Below are 14506 nucleotides of genomic sequence, written 5' to 3' on the forward strand. Positions count from 1 at the left end.
CAGTTCTTTTTACCTGGTATATCATGTCTCTCAAGAAAAAATTATAAGGCACACTAAAAGGCAAAAAACACAATCTGAAGAGACAGAGCAGAATCAAGCATGGTAGAATGTTGAAATTATCAGACTGAAATGTAAAATAACTATGATTCTGGGACACCTGGGTTGCTCAGTGGTTGAGCATCTGCCTTTGGGTCAGGGCGTGATCCCAGTTCAGGGATCGAGTCCCACATCGGGCTCCCTGCATGGAGCCTGCTTCTCCCTCTGCCTGTGTGTCTGCCTCTCTCTCTGGGTCTCTCATGAATAAATAAATAAAATCTTTAAAAATAAAATAAAATACCTGTGATTCTTTTTTTAAGATTATTTATTTATTTATTCACGAGACACAGAGAGAGAGAGAGGCAGAGACACAGGCAGAGGGAGAAGCAGGCTCCATGCAGGGAGCCCGACGTGGGACTCGATCCGGGCTCTCCGGGATCACACCACCCTGGACCGAAGGAGGCGCTAAACCGCTGAGCCATCTGGGCTGCCCAATACCTATGATTCTATTTGCAGATAACAATACTATATACAGAAAACCTTAAAGACTCCACCATAAAACTACTAGAACTCACAAATGAATTCAGTAAAATCACAGGATTCAAAATTGATATGCAGAAATCTGTGGCATTTCTATACTCTAATACTGAAGTAGCAGAAAGAGAAAGTAAGAAAATAATCCCACTTTCAGCTACATCAAAATGAATAAAATATCTAGGATAAACTTAGTCAATGAAGTAAAAGACCTGTACTCCAAAAACTATAAGACAGTGATGAAAGAAACTGAAGATGACACAAAGAAACACAAAGATATATCATGCTCATGGATTGGGAGAACTAATATTGCTAAACGTCCAAAGCAATCTATGGATTTAATGCAATCCCTATCAAAATACCAACAGCATTTTTCACAAAACTAGAATAAATAATCCTAAAACGTGTAGAGAATCCCAAAAGACCCCAAATAGCTAAAGTTATCTTGAGAAAGAAGAACAAAGCTGAAGGTATTAAACTCCCATATTTCAAGATATACTACAAAGCTGTTGTAATCGAGGCAATATGGTCCTGGCATGAACATAGACACATAGGTCAATGGAATGGAATAAAGAGTTCACTATAAACCCTCATTTATGTGGTCAATCTGTGACAAAAGAGGCAAGAATATGCAGTAAGAAAAAGACAGTCTCTTTGGGGTGCCTGAGTGGCTCAATGGTTCAGCATCTGCCTTTGGCTCAGGTCATGATCCTGGGCGTCCAGGAATGAGTCTGGCATCAGGCTCCCTATGGGGAGCCTGCTTCTCTCTCCACCTGTGTCTCTGCCTCTCTCTCTCTGTCTCTCATGAACAAATAAATGCAATCTTTAAGAAAAAAAAAAGTCTCTTTAACAAATGGTGTTGGGAAAACTGGATGGCTACATGCAAAAGAATGAAACTGGACCACTTTCTTAAATCACACACACATACACACACACACACACACACACTCAAAATGGATTAAGGGGCTAAATGTGAGAGGTGCAATCATAAACTCTTAGAAGAAAACATAGCAGTAATTTCTTTAACATTGTCCATAGAAATATTTTTCTAGATGTGTCTCCTCAAGCAAGGGCAATAAAAGCAAAAATAAACTACTGGGGCTGCACCAAAAAAGCTTTGCAAAGCAAAGGAAACCAGAAACCACAAACAAACAGGCAATCTACTGAATGGGAGAAGATATTTGTAAATGATATATCCAATAAGGGATTGATATCCAAAATATATAAAGAACTTATACAACTCAACACTAAAAAAACAAACAATCTGAATAAAAAAATGGGCAGAGTGCCTGAATAGACATTTCTCCAAAGAAGTCATACAGATGGCCAACAGACACATGAAAAGATGCTTAACATCAATCATCATCAGGAAAATGCAAATCAAAACCACCAGGCAATATCACCTCACACCTATCAGAATGGCTAAAATCAATAATACAAGAAACAAGTATTGGTGAGGATGTGGAGAAAAAGGAACCCTCAAGCATTGTTAGTAGGAATGATGTGAATTGGTGCATCCACTGTGGAAAACTCATAAAGTTACAAAAAGAAATACCATATGATCCAGTAATTCTACTACTGAGTATTTACCCAAAGAAAACAAAACCAAAAAAAAAAAAAAAGAAGAAAGAAAGAAAACAAAACCACTAATTTGAAAACATCCATGCACCTCTATGGTAACTGCAGCATTATTTACAATAACCAAAATATGGAAGTATCAGTGTCCATCAATAGATGAATGGATAAAGATGTGAGACACACACACACACACACACACACACACACACAATGGAGACATAAAAAGATTAAGATCTTGCCATTAACAACAACATGGATGGTTTGGGGCACTCCCATCAGGTGGGGGCCAGTGCATATGATTATTTGAACAGTTAGAAAGAATTCACCCAAGGCAGAATAAGAGATAAAAGTTTATTGAACACATTGCAAGGGGGCAGTGGGCAGGACAGCAAAGGAGAGACTATCTGCCATGAGGAAGTGGCGGGTGGGGGGGAACCACAGTTATAGAGCGTCATAAGGAAGTAAGGGGACATATGGAATTATCCCTTTTTTGGTAATCTTAGGAACTGTGCCTGGTTTTGTTTTTGTTTTGTTTTGTTTTGTTTTGTTTTGTTTTGTTTTAAGATTTATTTTTTTTTAAAGATTTTATTTATGTATTCATGAGAGAGAGAGAGAGAGAGAGAGGGAGAGGCAGAGACACAGGCAGAGGGAGAAGCAGGCTCCATGCAGGGAGCCCGATGTGGGACTCGATCCCGGGTCTCCGGGATCACACCCCGGGCTGAAGGCGGTGCTAAACCGCTCAGCCACCAGGGCTGCCCTTTGCCTGGTTTTAAGTAGCCCTTTGGTCAGTTAGGGTCTATGCCATCCTGAGGTGGGTTGCCTCATGGGTCTGTTTGTATTCAGCTTGGTGGTAGCTGTGAGCCCTTTTGCCTTGCTCAGGTTTCCATTGCTCAAGCCTGTTGCCTAAAAGTGGCCCTGACAGTCCCCACTGACAGATCAATAATGACAAATCTTTGGGATTTGGGAGGAGGTCTCATCTTCAGTAGCTTCTTCCAGCTGAATGAGGGGCATAGAGATGTCCCTACCTATGAGTCAACATTGTCACCTGGGAATTTATATGTAGGAATTACAAAAGGCAGAGGCAGTTCAATCCAAGGTAGACAGCATGTATGATTCTTCGGATCATCTGTCAGCTTTACGATATGGCAGTGAAGGAATATTGGCACCAGGCAGAGAGACATTAGAAAAGACAACAAGGGGACGCTTGGGTGGCTCAGCAGTTGAGCATCTGCCTTCGGCTCAGGTCATGATCCCAGAGTCCTGGGATCAAGTCCCACATCAAGCTCCCCGCATGGAGCCTGTTTCTCAGCCTGTGTCTCTACCTCTCTCTCTGTGTCTCTTATGAATAAATAAAATCTTAGAAAGAAAAGACAACAAGATAAGGTTGTTATAATTATGAGAAAGAGAAGCCCGAATAAAAGACCTTGGATAGTTGACCAAAATCTTCCTCCAGTCCAGGAGTTTAACCAATTAAAAAAGAGAAAGATGGTTTAAAGCACCAATTCGAATATTCGTGTCTTTTAGTAACCCTGTTACATTTCTGTGGTAATCTGGAGTATATATACAACACTTAATAAAGCATAGGTTCCTCCTTAAACTGCAGTCAGGATATCAGGGCCATTCAATTTGGGAGGGCCACTTTTCAAATTTCAAATTGGCGGGTGACTACATGCCAGGTTATTTAAAGGTGGCCACTGTAATGCTTTGCTAAAGCCTCTATTTGCAATTTTACATCAAAAGAGGCAGCTCCTAGGACTAATATGGCTAAGGGGTAAAACCATCCAGAAGCCTTCTTTGATGTCTAGACTTAACAAATATCCTAATTATGAGGAATCAGGGGCAAGTGGGAGAAGACTTGCCTGGGAATATGGGTCCCCAAGCATATCTTCTATCTAATCATAAGGGAAGTGGGGCCATTTACTATTTCCATCACAAATCCATAGATAACCTGATGGAGTGGGGTATGCTTCAGCTTTTAAGGACTGATTTTGTCATCCCAGCCACACACAATTTGTCAAGGTGATGGCTGAGTTATACAATTGTTGGGGAGTCCACCCCGTTTTCTAGCTGTTCAAATAATCATATGCACATGGGATTCTGTTATTATCCCCACAGAATAACAAGCATGAAGATTGTCTATATATGGGTTATTGTGGCTAATTCTCTGACGGCTACCTCAAGTTGTCCAGCTTAAGCAAACAACCAACATTCAAAGAAAATCAGAACTAGAATTTAGCATCCACAAAGGTGTGTTATTGAATTATAATTTTTTCTTTCTAAAATCATCCTCTTTTCCAAAGACAGCCAAGTCAAGACTAATTTATTTGAAAAACAATTCCATTTTAACAAACTTGCCCTAATTATTTGCATAAGCTCAGCAATAATACTGATTGACCTTATTGATTCTTTAAAACTTGCTTGGTTGGAACTTTTTCAAAGGAATCTCTAAGGGTGCCTGGGTGGCTCAGTCTGTTAAGTGTTGGCCTTTAAGTGTCTGCCTTTGGCTCAGAACATGATCTCAGGGTCTTGGGATTGAGTCCTGCATTGAGCTCTTGGCTCAGCAGGGTGTCTGCTTCTCCCTCTGTGCTTGCACTCTTTCTTTCTTGCTCTCTCTCTCAAATAAATAAACAAAATCTTTAAAACAAAACAAAAACAAAAGGAATCTTTGGATTGAACTTTTAATAGACCCTTGAGGCCAGAAGCCAAGCCAAATATTTGCCACCAGACATGCCTGCAATACCTGGAGATTTGAGTGAATTCTTCTTGAGGTCCCAAAAATATCCTGAGTTCCTGAACCTGCCAAGAAGTGACATTATTTACTCACCCAGTAGGACTGCTGGGAACTCTGTAAGCAAGGTATCAGGCCAACACTTCCAAGGAACTCTATAAAGTCAGCCTTAATTCCTTAGAGCTGTCTGGTCATACATGAATCTATGCAGGTAACTCTCAAATATGACATTTCAGTCAAAACCTTGGTAATATAACCACTGTTTCCAATAGTATCCTGTTACAGAAAGAACACATTCTCCTTGAACTTATGCAATTAATTACACTTGCCCTGGAAGAAAGAAAACTCAATGAGAGTTTCTGAATTTCAGAGGGTTCAAGTAGAAAGAAAAGTTAAATGTTTGAATTTGTTCACAAAGGAATACTTTATCACATTTCTGTGAGTCATAGATATTTTAGGAATCTCTCAATCTGGAAAGGCAACCATTAGAGAACCAGCAATGTTTCAAACAAGAATCAAAAAACTATAATCATCTTTCTCAGTTTATTCAGTCCCATATACCAATTCTAGTTGTTTCGATGCAGATTTTTCATTAGTTTTAGAAATTCTTACCTAGATCAATTTTATGATCTTAAAGACATCAAATACCTCTATTTGTAAAAAAAAAAAAAAGTCCCTTTCATGAATCCCCTAGAAGACAAAACTCATTTTACAAGAGCATCAGAATAATTATAAATGACAAAAACCCCACAGAAATGGACAAGGTTAAAGATCTGATAGAAGAGTTCATTATAATATAGCTGACGAGGAAATCTGGTTATTTCTGTGATATATAACACTTCAATAATCAGAATATCAAGTGATAACCTCATACCAGATCATAACATACCAAATAAACAAGCTTAGTTGGTAAAAAAAAAAAAAAAAAAAAAAAAAAAAAAAAAAAAAAACAAGCCAAAAAACTTCATTTACAATCTAAATCTCTGAGAGGTTTGTTAAAAACCTTAGAAAATTTTAAAACACATGCCTAAATAGGCTAATTTATATTTAACCAAGGTGGCAATAAGGATTTTATAAGACGCTATACAGTTGTTACCAAAATTTAGCTCTTTTCACATTGAGAATTTTTGACTATTTTAGGTAATCAAAGACCTGATAAAGACAAAATGTACAGGATGCCTGGGTGGCTCAGGAGGTTGAACGTCTGCCTTTGGCTCAGGACATGATCCCAGGGTCTCAGGATCCAGTCCCACATGGGGCTTCCTGCGAGGAGCCTGCTTCTCTCTCTGCCTGTGTCTCTGTCTCTCTCTCTCCGTGTCTCAAATAAATAAATAAAATATTTTTTTAAAAAAAGAAAAGACAATATGGAGGCCAAGAAAATTAAGGCCATTCCACCTCATGTTTAGCGTTAGCACAAGTACAGCCATCTTAGCTTTGGCAGTCATCTCAGGCCCCTGTGACCAAGGGCTGAACTTTAGTTACAGGAAAAACCACAGAATGCCCTTGACAGAAAGTCCCATATTGGAATGAAGAAATTCCTCCACCCCTTCTGGAAATCCCCTAGACCAGCCCATAAAAACCCAGATGTAACCCACCTCGGGGTCTAAGTCCCTGTTCCACTGTGTCGGGTACACTTGGACTCAAGCTCGAGCTTGCTAATAAACTCTCGTGTGCTTGCATCGGTGATGGCTCCTTGGTGGTTTCTCAGGTTTGCCATCTTGGGCACAACAGACAAAATGTAGAAGCTCTGGTTTTCTAAGCAGATAAAAACAAACAAACAAACAAACAAACAAACATTTGTTCAGATTTTCTTATCAAGAGCAGACTAACAATCCAAGAAAAGTTTGTCTTTTTGCTAGAGAGTAAAGCAGAATTTCAATCTTACACCAATGTACTTTTTAAATCCATTAATTTCGATCTTAGTCCATCCTGATCACATATAAAATTATTTTCTAAAGATTTCCCTTCAAAAACCTTATACAGCTTTCTTTTGCATTCAGATTTTGCCCTAAGCCTTTTCTCTCTAAATAGCCAATCTCATTTTAGGACAAAATTACCTTCTTCTTTCCTCAACAAAAATGTATACTCATTCTTTATATCGTTCTTACACATTTTCTGCTTTCCTACATATAGATTTGCTTTCCTTTTCATTTCCATCAGTCTTAATTAAATTCAGCAGAATTTTAACTCTTAGAAACCTTAGTTTCCAGTGAGAAACTAAGTAGTAATCAACTGTGAACTATTACACCAGGATTCTTTAGACTGGTAAATTTTTAAGTACATTTCATAATTTTTAGGAACGTGCATTTTTTCATAGTACAATCTTTCAATAAGATACAAAGCGTGTTTCCCAATGGACCCAAGTATCTTTAGTTTCTCTAAAACTAAAGAAGTCAAAGCAGATAAACCTCATGTTTAGTAATTAATGTTTTAGTATTTTATCTTATTTAGAAAAGACTTAAGATATCCAATGAATTCAACCCAATTTATCATTTAACTTTGCAAAACTTCAGTTACCAAAGATTTTGAAAGCTATCTTAACAATTACCTGTGAAAATCTTAAGAGACAGACAAAATTAATCATCATTTTAAGCCATATTTTTGCTGACAAATTACAAGAGATAACATGAGCTTATTTGACCTTTAGTAAATTTTGACAGAATAAAAGTTTTATATTTAATGTTGATAACTCTAAAGACATATCTACTTGAGTTAAACCAACAAATTTGAGTTAGCTTTAATACCAACCATGTTGCGTCAGTTTGTTCCCTATTGTCAATTTTTACCTGGAGCACCTGTAGGGAAATCTAATGTGGGCAGTTTAAGTCCAGGGGAGCCCCTGGGCCTTCAGGGGGAGGGGAAAGATGATGGGGAGGAATAAAAGACAGGTCATCTAGTCTGCAGAGTCAGATGGGACATGAAAACAAACAGGACACATTTTACAGTTTTTGTGGAGGTTGGGAATTGGGAGACAATGCCAAAAAGGCCTGTATATATGGGAACTCTGACCATTTAGAGGAATTTCGGCAAAAGAGGTCAAGCTGGAAAGTAGTATTATAAGAAAGGGTTCTGGCAAGGGGCCATACCTCTTTATTGAGAGTTTGTAGTGAGGCCAGGAAACATTACATAAAAAGAGGAAACATTTTTCCTCGGGCCTTCGGAGTCAAATTTGTTCCAGTTAAGAATACAGCCCAAGGCTGAGTATGAAGGAATACAGCAGATATGGTTGTATAGCGGGAAAGACTGGCTGCTGATTTCCAATGGGGCATCCCACTAAAAGGAATGGGATGACTCGTGGTTGTGATTTCATTTAGGTCATCCCACTGACCTGAAAAAGGACTGGACCTTATATGGGATGACTGACTCTAGTGGAGTGTCCCACCAAGGAGAGGGTCATGGCAAATGGCCATAGCAATCCCTGCTGGGGTGTCCCCTGCAAAGGGAAAGCTGGACACCAGGTGGCTAAACTGGATTGGAAAAAGGAAGGGGGGGACTCTTCCTTTTTGTCTTCCAGAGACAGGTGGGAATGTGTTTTGCCTGTAGATCAAGATTGTGGACAGATACACAGGAACAAAGGGAAAAGGGGGACAGAAAGAAATAAGGCAGCTGAGAGTCAGCCAGTGTCAGGAAAGGGTCCCTACTGAGTCTATGACACGTGCATATTTGCCCTGGACGAGCTACAGACAGTGTGAAAGAGGAAGGGAAAGTGGTCCTTTGCCCTCACAGGCATGGGCAGTCCAACCTGTTCCTCAGTCCTTTAAACCAAACCTGGGAGCTGCACTGGCCAGAGACCTTCAGTTGTCTGAGGAGTATATACTAGGGTTAGACCGTGGAAAAGTCAAAATGAGAAAAGAGAAGGAGGGATGGGTCCCTCTAAAGGGTGAGAAGGGGGAATCCCTCACCTTTTCAGGCAAATGTGATCTGGCAGGTTGCCCCTGGGTCTTTGGATCCTCACTGAGGAATAATTTTGGTCAGAAGTCAATCAGATCCCCAAGGAATACGAGAGTCAGTCCCCCAAGGGAAAATCCCAAGAAATTCCTGGAGAATACGAGGAGAGTCCCAGGCCAACCAAATGTGGGGTGCTCTGATCTGGTGGGTGCTGGCAGCCCAGGTGGTGAAAGAACTCACCCAAGGCAGCACAAAAGAGATAAAAGTTTATTGAGCACATTGCAAGAGAGAGAAGACAGGGCAGCTAAGGAGAAATTGTCCGCCACAAGGAGGTGGGGAGGGGCCATAGTTATAGAGGGGAGTAAGGATACATGGGAAAATAGGGAATTATCCCTTTTATGGTAATCTTAGGAACTGTGCCTGGTCGTATGTAACCCATTGGTCAGTTAAGGCCCCATAGCTATTTTGACGTGGTCACTTAATGAACCTGTTTGCATTCAGCTTTGTGGTCACCGTGGACCCTTTTGCCTCACTCAGGTTTCCATTGCTCAAGCTTGTTGCTTAAAAGTGGCCCTGACTGGTGGACCTAGAGGGTGTATACTAAATGAAATAGTTCAGACAGAGGAAAACAAATACCATATGATTTCATTCATGTGGAATTTAAGAAACAAAGGAAAAAGAGATAAAAAACATTCTTAAATAGAGAAAACAAACTTTGGTTGCCACAGCAGTGGTGGGTGGAGGGCTGAGCGAACTAGATAAAGGGGATTAAACAAACAAACAAGTAAACAGCGAATAACATTGTAAACAGCTTTATTGAGGTACAGATCATCCAATTTACCCACTTAAAGTGCGCAATTCAATGGTTTTAGCATATTGGTTTGTGCATCCATATCACGATCAATTGTAGAACATTTTCATCATCACGTCAAATAGAAACCATGTAGTCTTTACCTATGACCCCCAGTCGCTCAACACTTTGTGGAGTACTTTGTGACTGGCTTCTTTCATTTACCTTAATGTTTTCAAGGTCTTTTTAGGTTGTATGAGCACTTCATTTCTTTTTACGGCTGAGTAACTTTCCATAGTACAAATATACCACAGTTTGTTTTCTTTTGTCTATTCATCAGTTGATGAACATTTGATTGTTTCTCCTGTTCTATCTAGTGCTTCAAAGCCTAGTCCTCCATCTGAGACTGCCTCTCAAGTCCCAGCCAGTCTTTGAGCAGAGGCATTTTTATCATAGCTCCACATTACAATCCTTGATGAAACCTTATATTCTGAATACCCGTAATAAAATTAAAGGGTTTTGTTTGGTTTCTAAAATTAGTTTATAAGATTTTCAGAAATGTTTCTGATAACACAGTTTCTCTTTTATTTTCTTCTGTGGAATTATATAAATAAAATAGTTTTAACACCAAGAGCAAACTGATTCACAAAGAGAAGGGAAAAAAAATCAACAGTTACATTCAAATGAGAAGGAATTTTTTCCCAGGAGATGTAATGACGGAGCCTATGGAACTAGAGCCTTCTTGTGTGGAGGCCGAGAAAAATTAAGGCCATCCCACCTAAACTTTAGCACTAGCACAGGTACAGCCATCTTAGGCCCCTGTGAATAAGAGCTGAACTTTATGGGAAAAACTGCAGAATGTCCTCAATGTCCTTGGCAGAGAATCCCATATCGGAAAGACAATAGAGCCCATGCCCATGGTAGAAAGTCCCATATTAGAATGAGAACAGAGCTCAATGCCCTTGAAAGCCCCATATCAGAATGTAAACAGAACTTGAGAAATTCCTCCACCCCTTCTGAAAATCCCCTAGACCAGCCTATAAAAAACCCAGCTGTAACCCACTTCGGGGTCCAAGTCCCTGCTCTGCTGTGTCGGGTATACTTGGACCCAAGCTTGAGCTTGCTAATAAACCCTCGTGCGCTTGCATCGGTGTCAGCTCCTTGGTGGTTTCTTGGATTCTCAATCTTGGGCACAACACTTGGCTCTCTTTTTTTTGATTCCTTCATCAGTGTAAGATTGCTGAAGAGTGAGTAAAAAGCTAATCAAGTCAGGAGGCAACCACTTTTACTCTTAACTCAGAAATACATAAAGTTGCAGTGTAGGGCAGGGTTTGTCCTGACGCCTGTGTTCATGTTCTGCTTCTGCCATTGCCATTCATGTTTTTTGGACAACTTAAACACCTCCTCTTCATCTCAAGAGTCCTCATCTATAAGATAGGGTTATAATACTAGCTTGCTATTAGAATCTTACTGTAAAATGGGATGTTTCACAAAATAAATATGAGGGGGAGAAGCAAGAAATCACACTGTGAGAAATAATATTTCTATTTTCTTCAACTTCATGCAATTAAATCAACAAGAGTCTTGGTTCCTGCCAGTATGGTTCTTCTTTAACACCGCTTTAAAACTTTTGCAAGACAGGGAGAGCAGGTAGTTATCTAACTAAAATTTCAAAATATGGTTGCCTTTAGCATTTAGTAATTTGAATAGACTAATTATTAATGCCATCCTCTTGAAGGGCCTAACCCTGAATTTTGTTCCACTGCCTAGACTTCAGGCTAGGCTCAAGGACAAGGAGTCACTTACAGTTTCTTTTCTATTTTCTGCCTCTTTAAAGATGGATGGAGGGGATCCCTGGGTGGCGCAGCGGTTTGGCACCTGCCTTTGGCCCAGGGCGCAATCCTGGAAACCTGGGATCGAATCCCACGTCAGGCTCCCGGTGCATGGAGCCTGCTTCTGCCTCTGCCTATGTCTCTGCCTCTCTGTCTCTCTCTCTGTGACTATCATAAATAAAAATTTAAAAAATTAAAAAAATTAAAAAAAAAAAAAGATGGATGGAATTATCCTTGGCCCCAGAGTAAACAAAACCAAGCTATAAAGTGAGCACAGCTCTCTAGCAAAAGATTCCCATTGATTTCGCAGAAAGGAAAAGAAGAGAATAGAGAAGGACACAGAATCTAAATAGTCATGTATTTTTCATTTTCCAGAAATGTGAAATCATGCACAATGCAGCAACCATTTGGTCGAGTGTTTACATTGTCTTGTTCATCGCCGCTGCTGTGGAAGCAGGAGCAAGCTAAGACTCACACTGTAACAACCCAAACTCATGGTTTTGTGGCTCCGGTTATTATTTACTGTTTCTTGCTTCCTTCCTGTCCATTCCTTATAGGTCCTCCACCTTCCAGCATTCCCAGTGAAGGAGATTCTCTCCTTAGGCTCTTACTTCTAAAAGAGTTAATGTACTTCTCTTGACTGGTGGGAGTATTGCTAATGGGGCGTACCCCAAGCAAAACGTTATTTTATATGCTCCAGTTTTATATAAAATTTCTGTGTCAATTTGCATTTTGTGCCAACATTCACTCCTGTTTGTTTTCATTTTACATTTATTTACCTTCAGGGAAAAAAAAATTTAACCTTTTAAAAAAATTGTTTTGATCTGATTTATACACTAGCAAGATGCCACCAATGGTATGTGATCCCAGACTTTAGTAGGAATCAAAGAATGCACAGGGATTGGGGGTCAGAGAGTAGTGATTTCATCTTGACTTTCCAACCAGCCGATTGTCAGGTTGTGACTATCTGAGATAGATAATGTAGGCCCTGGGACACAGAATTCAATGATGCAGTTTTTGCCTTGAAATAAAATACTTGCTTGAATCTGGACAAAGAAAGATCATAGGAAAACACTTTTTACCAACTAGTATTTATTGAGCACTTACTACAATGCCTGGCACTATTCTACACAACAGACAATCATGGTCAAAATGGAATCAGACTTACTGAGTTCAAATACCAGTTCAGCCACTGACAAGCATAAGATCTTAGATGATGTACTTGACTACTCTGTGCCTCCATTTCTTTGTCTATAAAAGGAGGATAATAAATAGTATCTACCCCAGAACACTATTATGAGGACAAAATTAGTTCATATTTTTAAAAACACTCATGGTAGTGCCCAGCACATAGGAAATGGTATATATATTTTTGTTAAATAAATAAAAATAGACACTGAGAAACAAAGCAAAGTCCTGTTCTCAGAGATTTACATTCTAGCAGGGAGAGAAATAATACACTAATATACAATAATAATAAACATAATATACAATAAAATACTGTAATAAATACTAGGAGGAAAAATAAGTCAGCCCCAGGGATGAGAGTGTAGTTTGGATAGTGTGGCCTAGGAAGCTGTCTCTGAAAAGTGACTGTATTAGGGTTCTCCAGAGAAACAGAAGCAAAATACTAGCAAGCTAGATAAATAGGTAGATAGGGAAAGAGACAGAGATGAGAGAGAGAGAGAGAATGAGAGATTTATTATAAGATATTAGCTCATTTGATTATGGAGGTTGAGAAGTCCCAAGATCTGATATCTGTAATCTGGAGATGCACAAAACCTGGTGGTATAGCTCAAAAAGCCTGAGAGTCAATAGCCAATGGTAGATTACAATCCAACTCTGAAGGCCTGAGAACCAGGAGCACCACAGGCAGAAGATCAATCTCCCAGCTCATAAAGTTGGGCAGAAAGCTAATTCAACCTTCCTTCTACTTTTTGTTGTGATAAGGCCCTCAACAGATAATACCCACCTACATTGAGGAGGGCAAACCACTTTACTCAGTTCACCAATTCAAATGCTAATCTCTCCTTGGAAACACCCTCACAGACACACCCAGAAATAATGTTTAACCAGATATCTGGGCATTCCATGATCTAGTCAACTGACACATTAATTTTAATAATCACAGTGACATTTGGGTGCCTGTATAAAGGGTGTGTGTGTGTGGGGGGGGTAGTGTACCATCTTGCTGTCTGAGCAGATACTGTTCTAGGCAGAAAGAAGAGTAAGTGCAAATGCCCTGAGGAACAGTATTTCAAACATTCAAAGAGCTGCAAAAAAGCCATTGGGGCTGGAATAAAGAAAAATTATGCAGATGTTCTTTGAATCCAAAACAGTAGGCCTCTGAAAGTGGCCTTAAACACAAGCTATTTGAAATTACCCAAGAATTAATCATTGTCACCTATAGATGGTGGGATTTGGAGTCATTTTAAATTTCTTTTAAATTTCCCAATTTTCTCCTATAAACTTAATCTCTCTAGAATTAGGGGATTAAAAAAAACTTTAAAATTCATGGAATTTATACTTTTGGGAGTCCTGGCACCAGCATGCTGAGACTGATAAGCCTCCCTCACTTCATGAAGATGATAATTGATGAAGTACCAGAACTGTCTTATCATGAACAGGCATTCAGGAGCTAGAGTACATTCGTTAGGGGAACAGGTCATCAAAAGTGATAAGCCAAGAAAGCAAGAAGCCACCCAAGAATCTCCTCACCCAAAGTGGCTTTTGGAATTTGATCTTGTATGAGAGGTCCAGAAAAGTAGAACTCCTTCAAGTTATTCAACCTAGATAGCTAAACTGTAATTGTAACTAATTTATCTAAAACTTAGCAAACAAAACAAAACAAAACAAAACAAAAGAATGTTATTTTACTTAGCATATTTTCCTATATTAAGAGGACAGTTATGGAGAAAAATGAGTTTAAAAAATTAATTCATCTGTTTCACAAATATCTAGGGTGAGCCTCCTAGGAGAAAGGCACTATGCTGTATAGTAAACAAAGTGCCTCAGAGAACTTAGAACCCAGTGGGAGAGACAGCATGGAACAATTATGCAAATAATGATATCCTTACAACCCTAGGTTTGTTCCAGGAAGGGAAAGGCAGAGTGCAAAGG

The 14506-nt window shown here is 39.4% G+C and overlaps 1 protein-coding gene across 2 annotated transcripts in view; it reads right to left on the bottom strand.

Annotated features, from left to right (window-relative positions):
• RESF1 (retroelement silencing factor 1) overlaps positions 1-14506 on the bottom strand; it is an 88110-nt gene that overhangs the window by 28394 nt on the left and 45210 nt on the right. For both annotated transcript variants that reach the window (XM_072765626.1, XM_072765623.1), the window contains exon 5: positions 6472-6631. In XM_072765626.1, coding sequence (XP_072621727.1) covers positions 6480-6631 — 152 coding nt within the window. In that variant the 3' untranslated portion in view covers positions 6472-6479. The remainder of the gene's footprint in view (positions 1-6471; positions 6632-14506) is intronic.

This window comes from Vulpes vulpes, chromosome 8, assembly GCF_048418805.1.
Source record: "Vulpes vulpes isolate BD-2025 chromosome 8, VulVul3, whole genome shotgun sequence".
Taxonomy (NCBI): Eukaryota; Metazoa; Chordata; class Mammalia; order Carnivora; family Canidae; genus Vulpes; species Vulpes vulpes.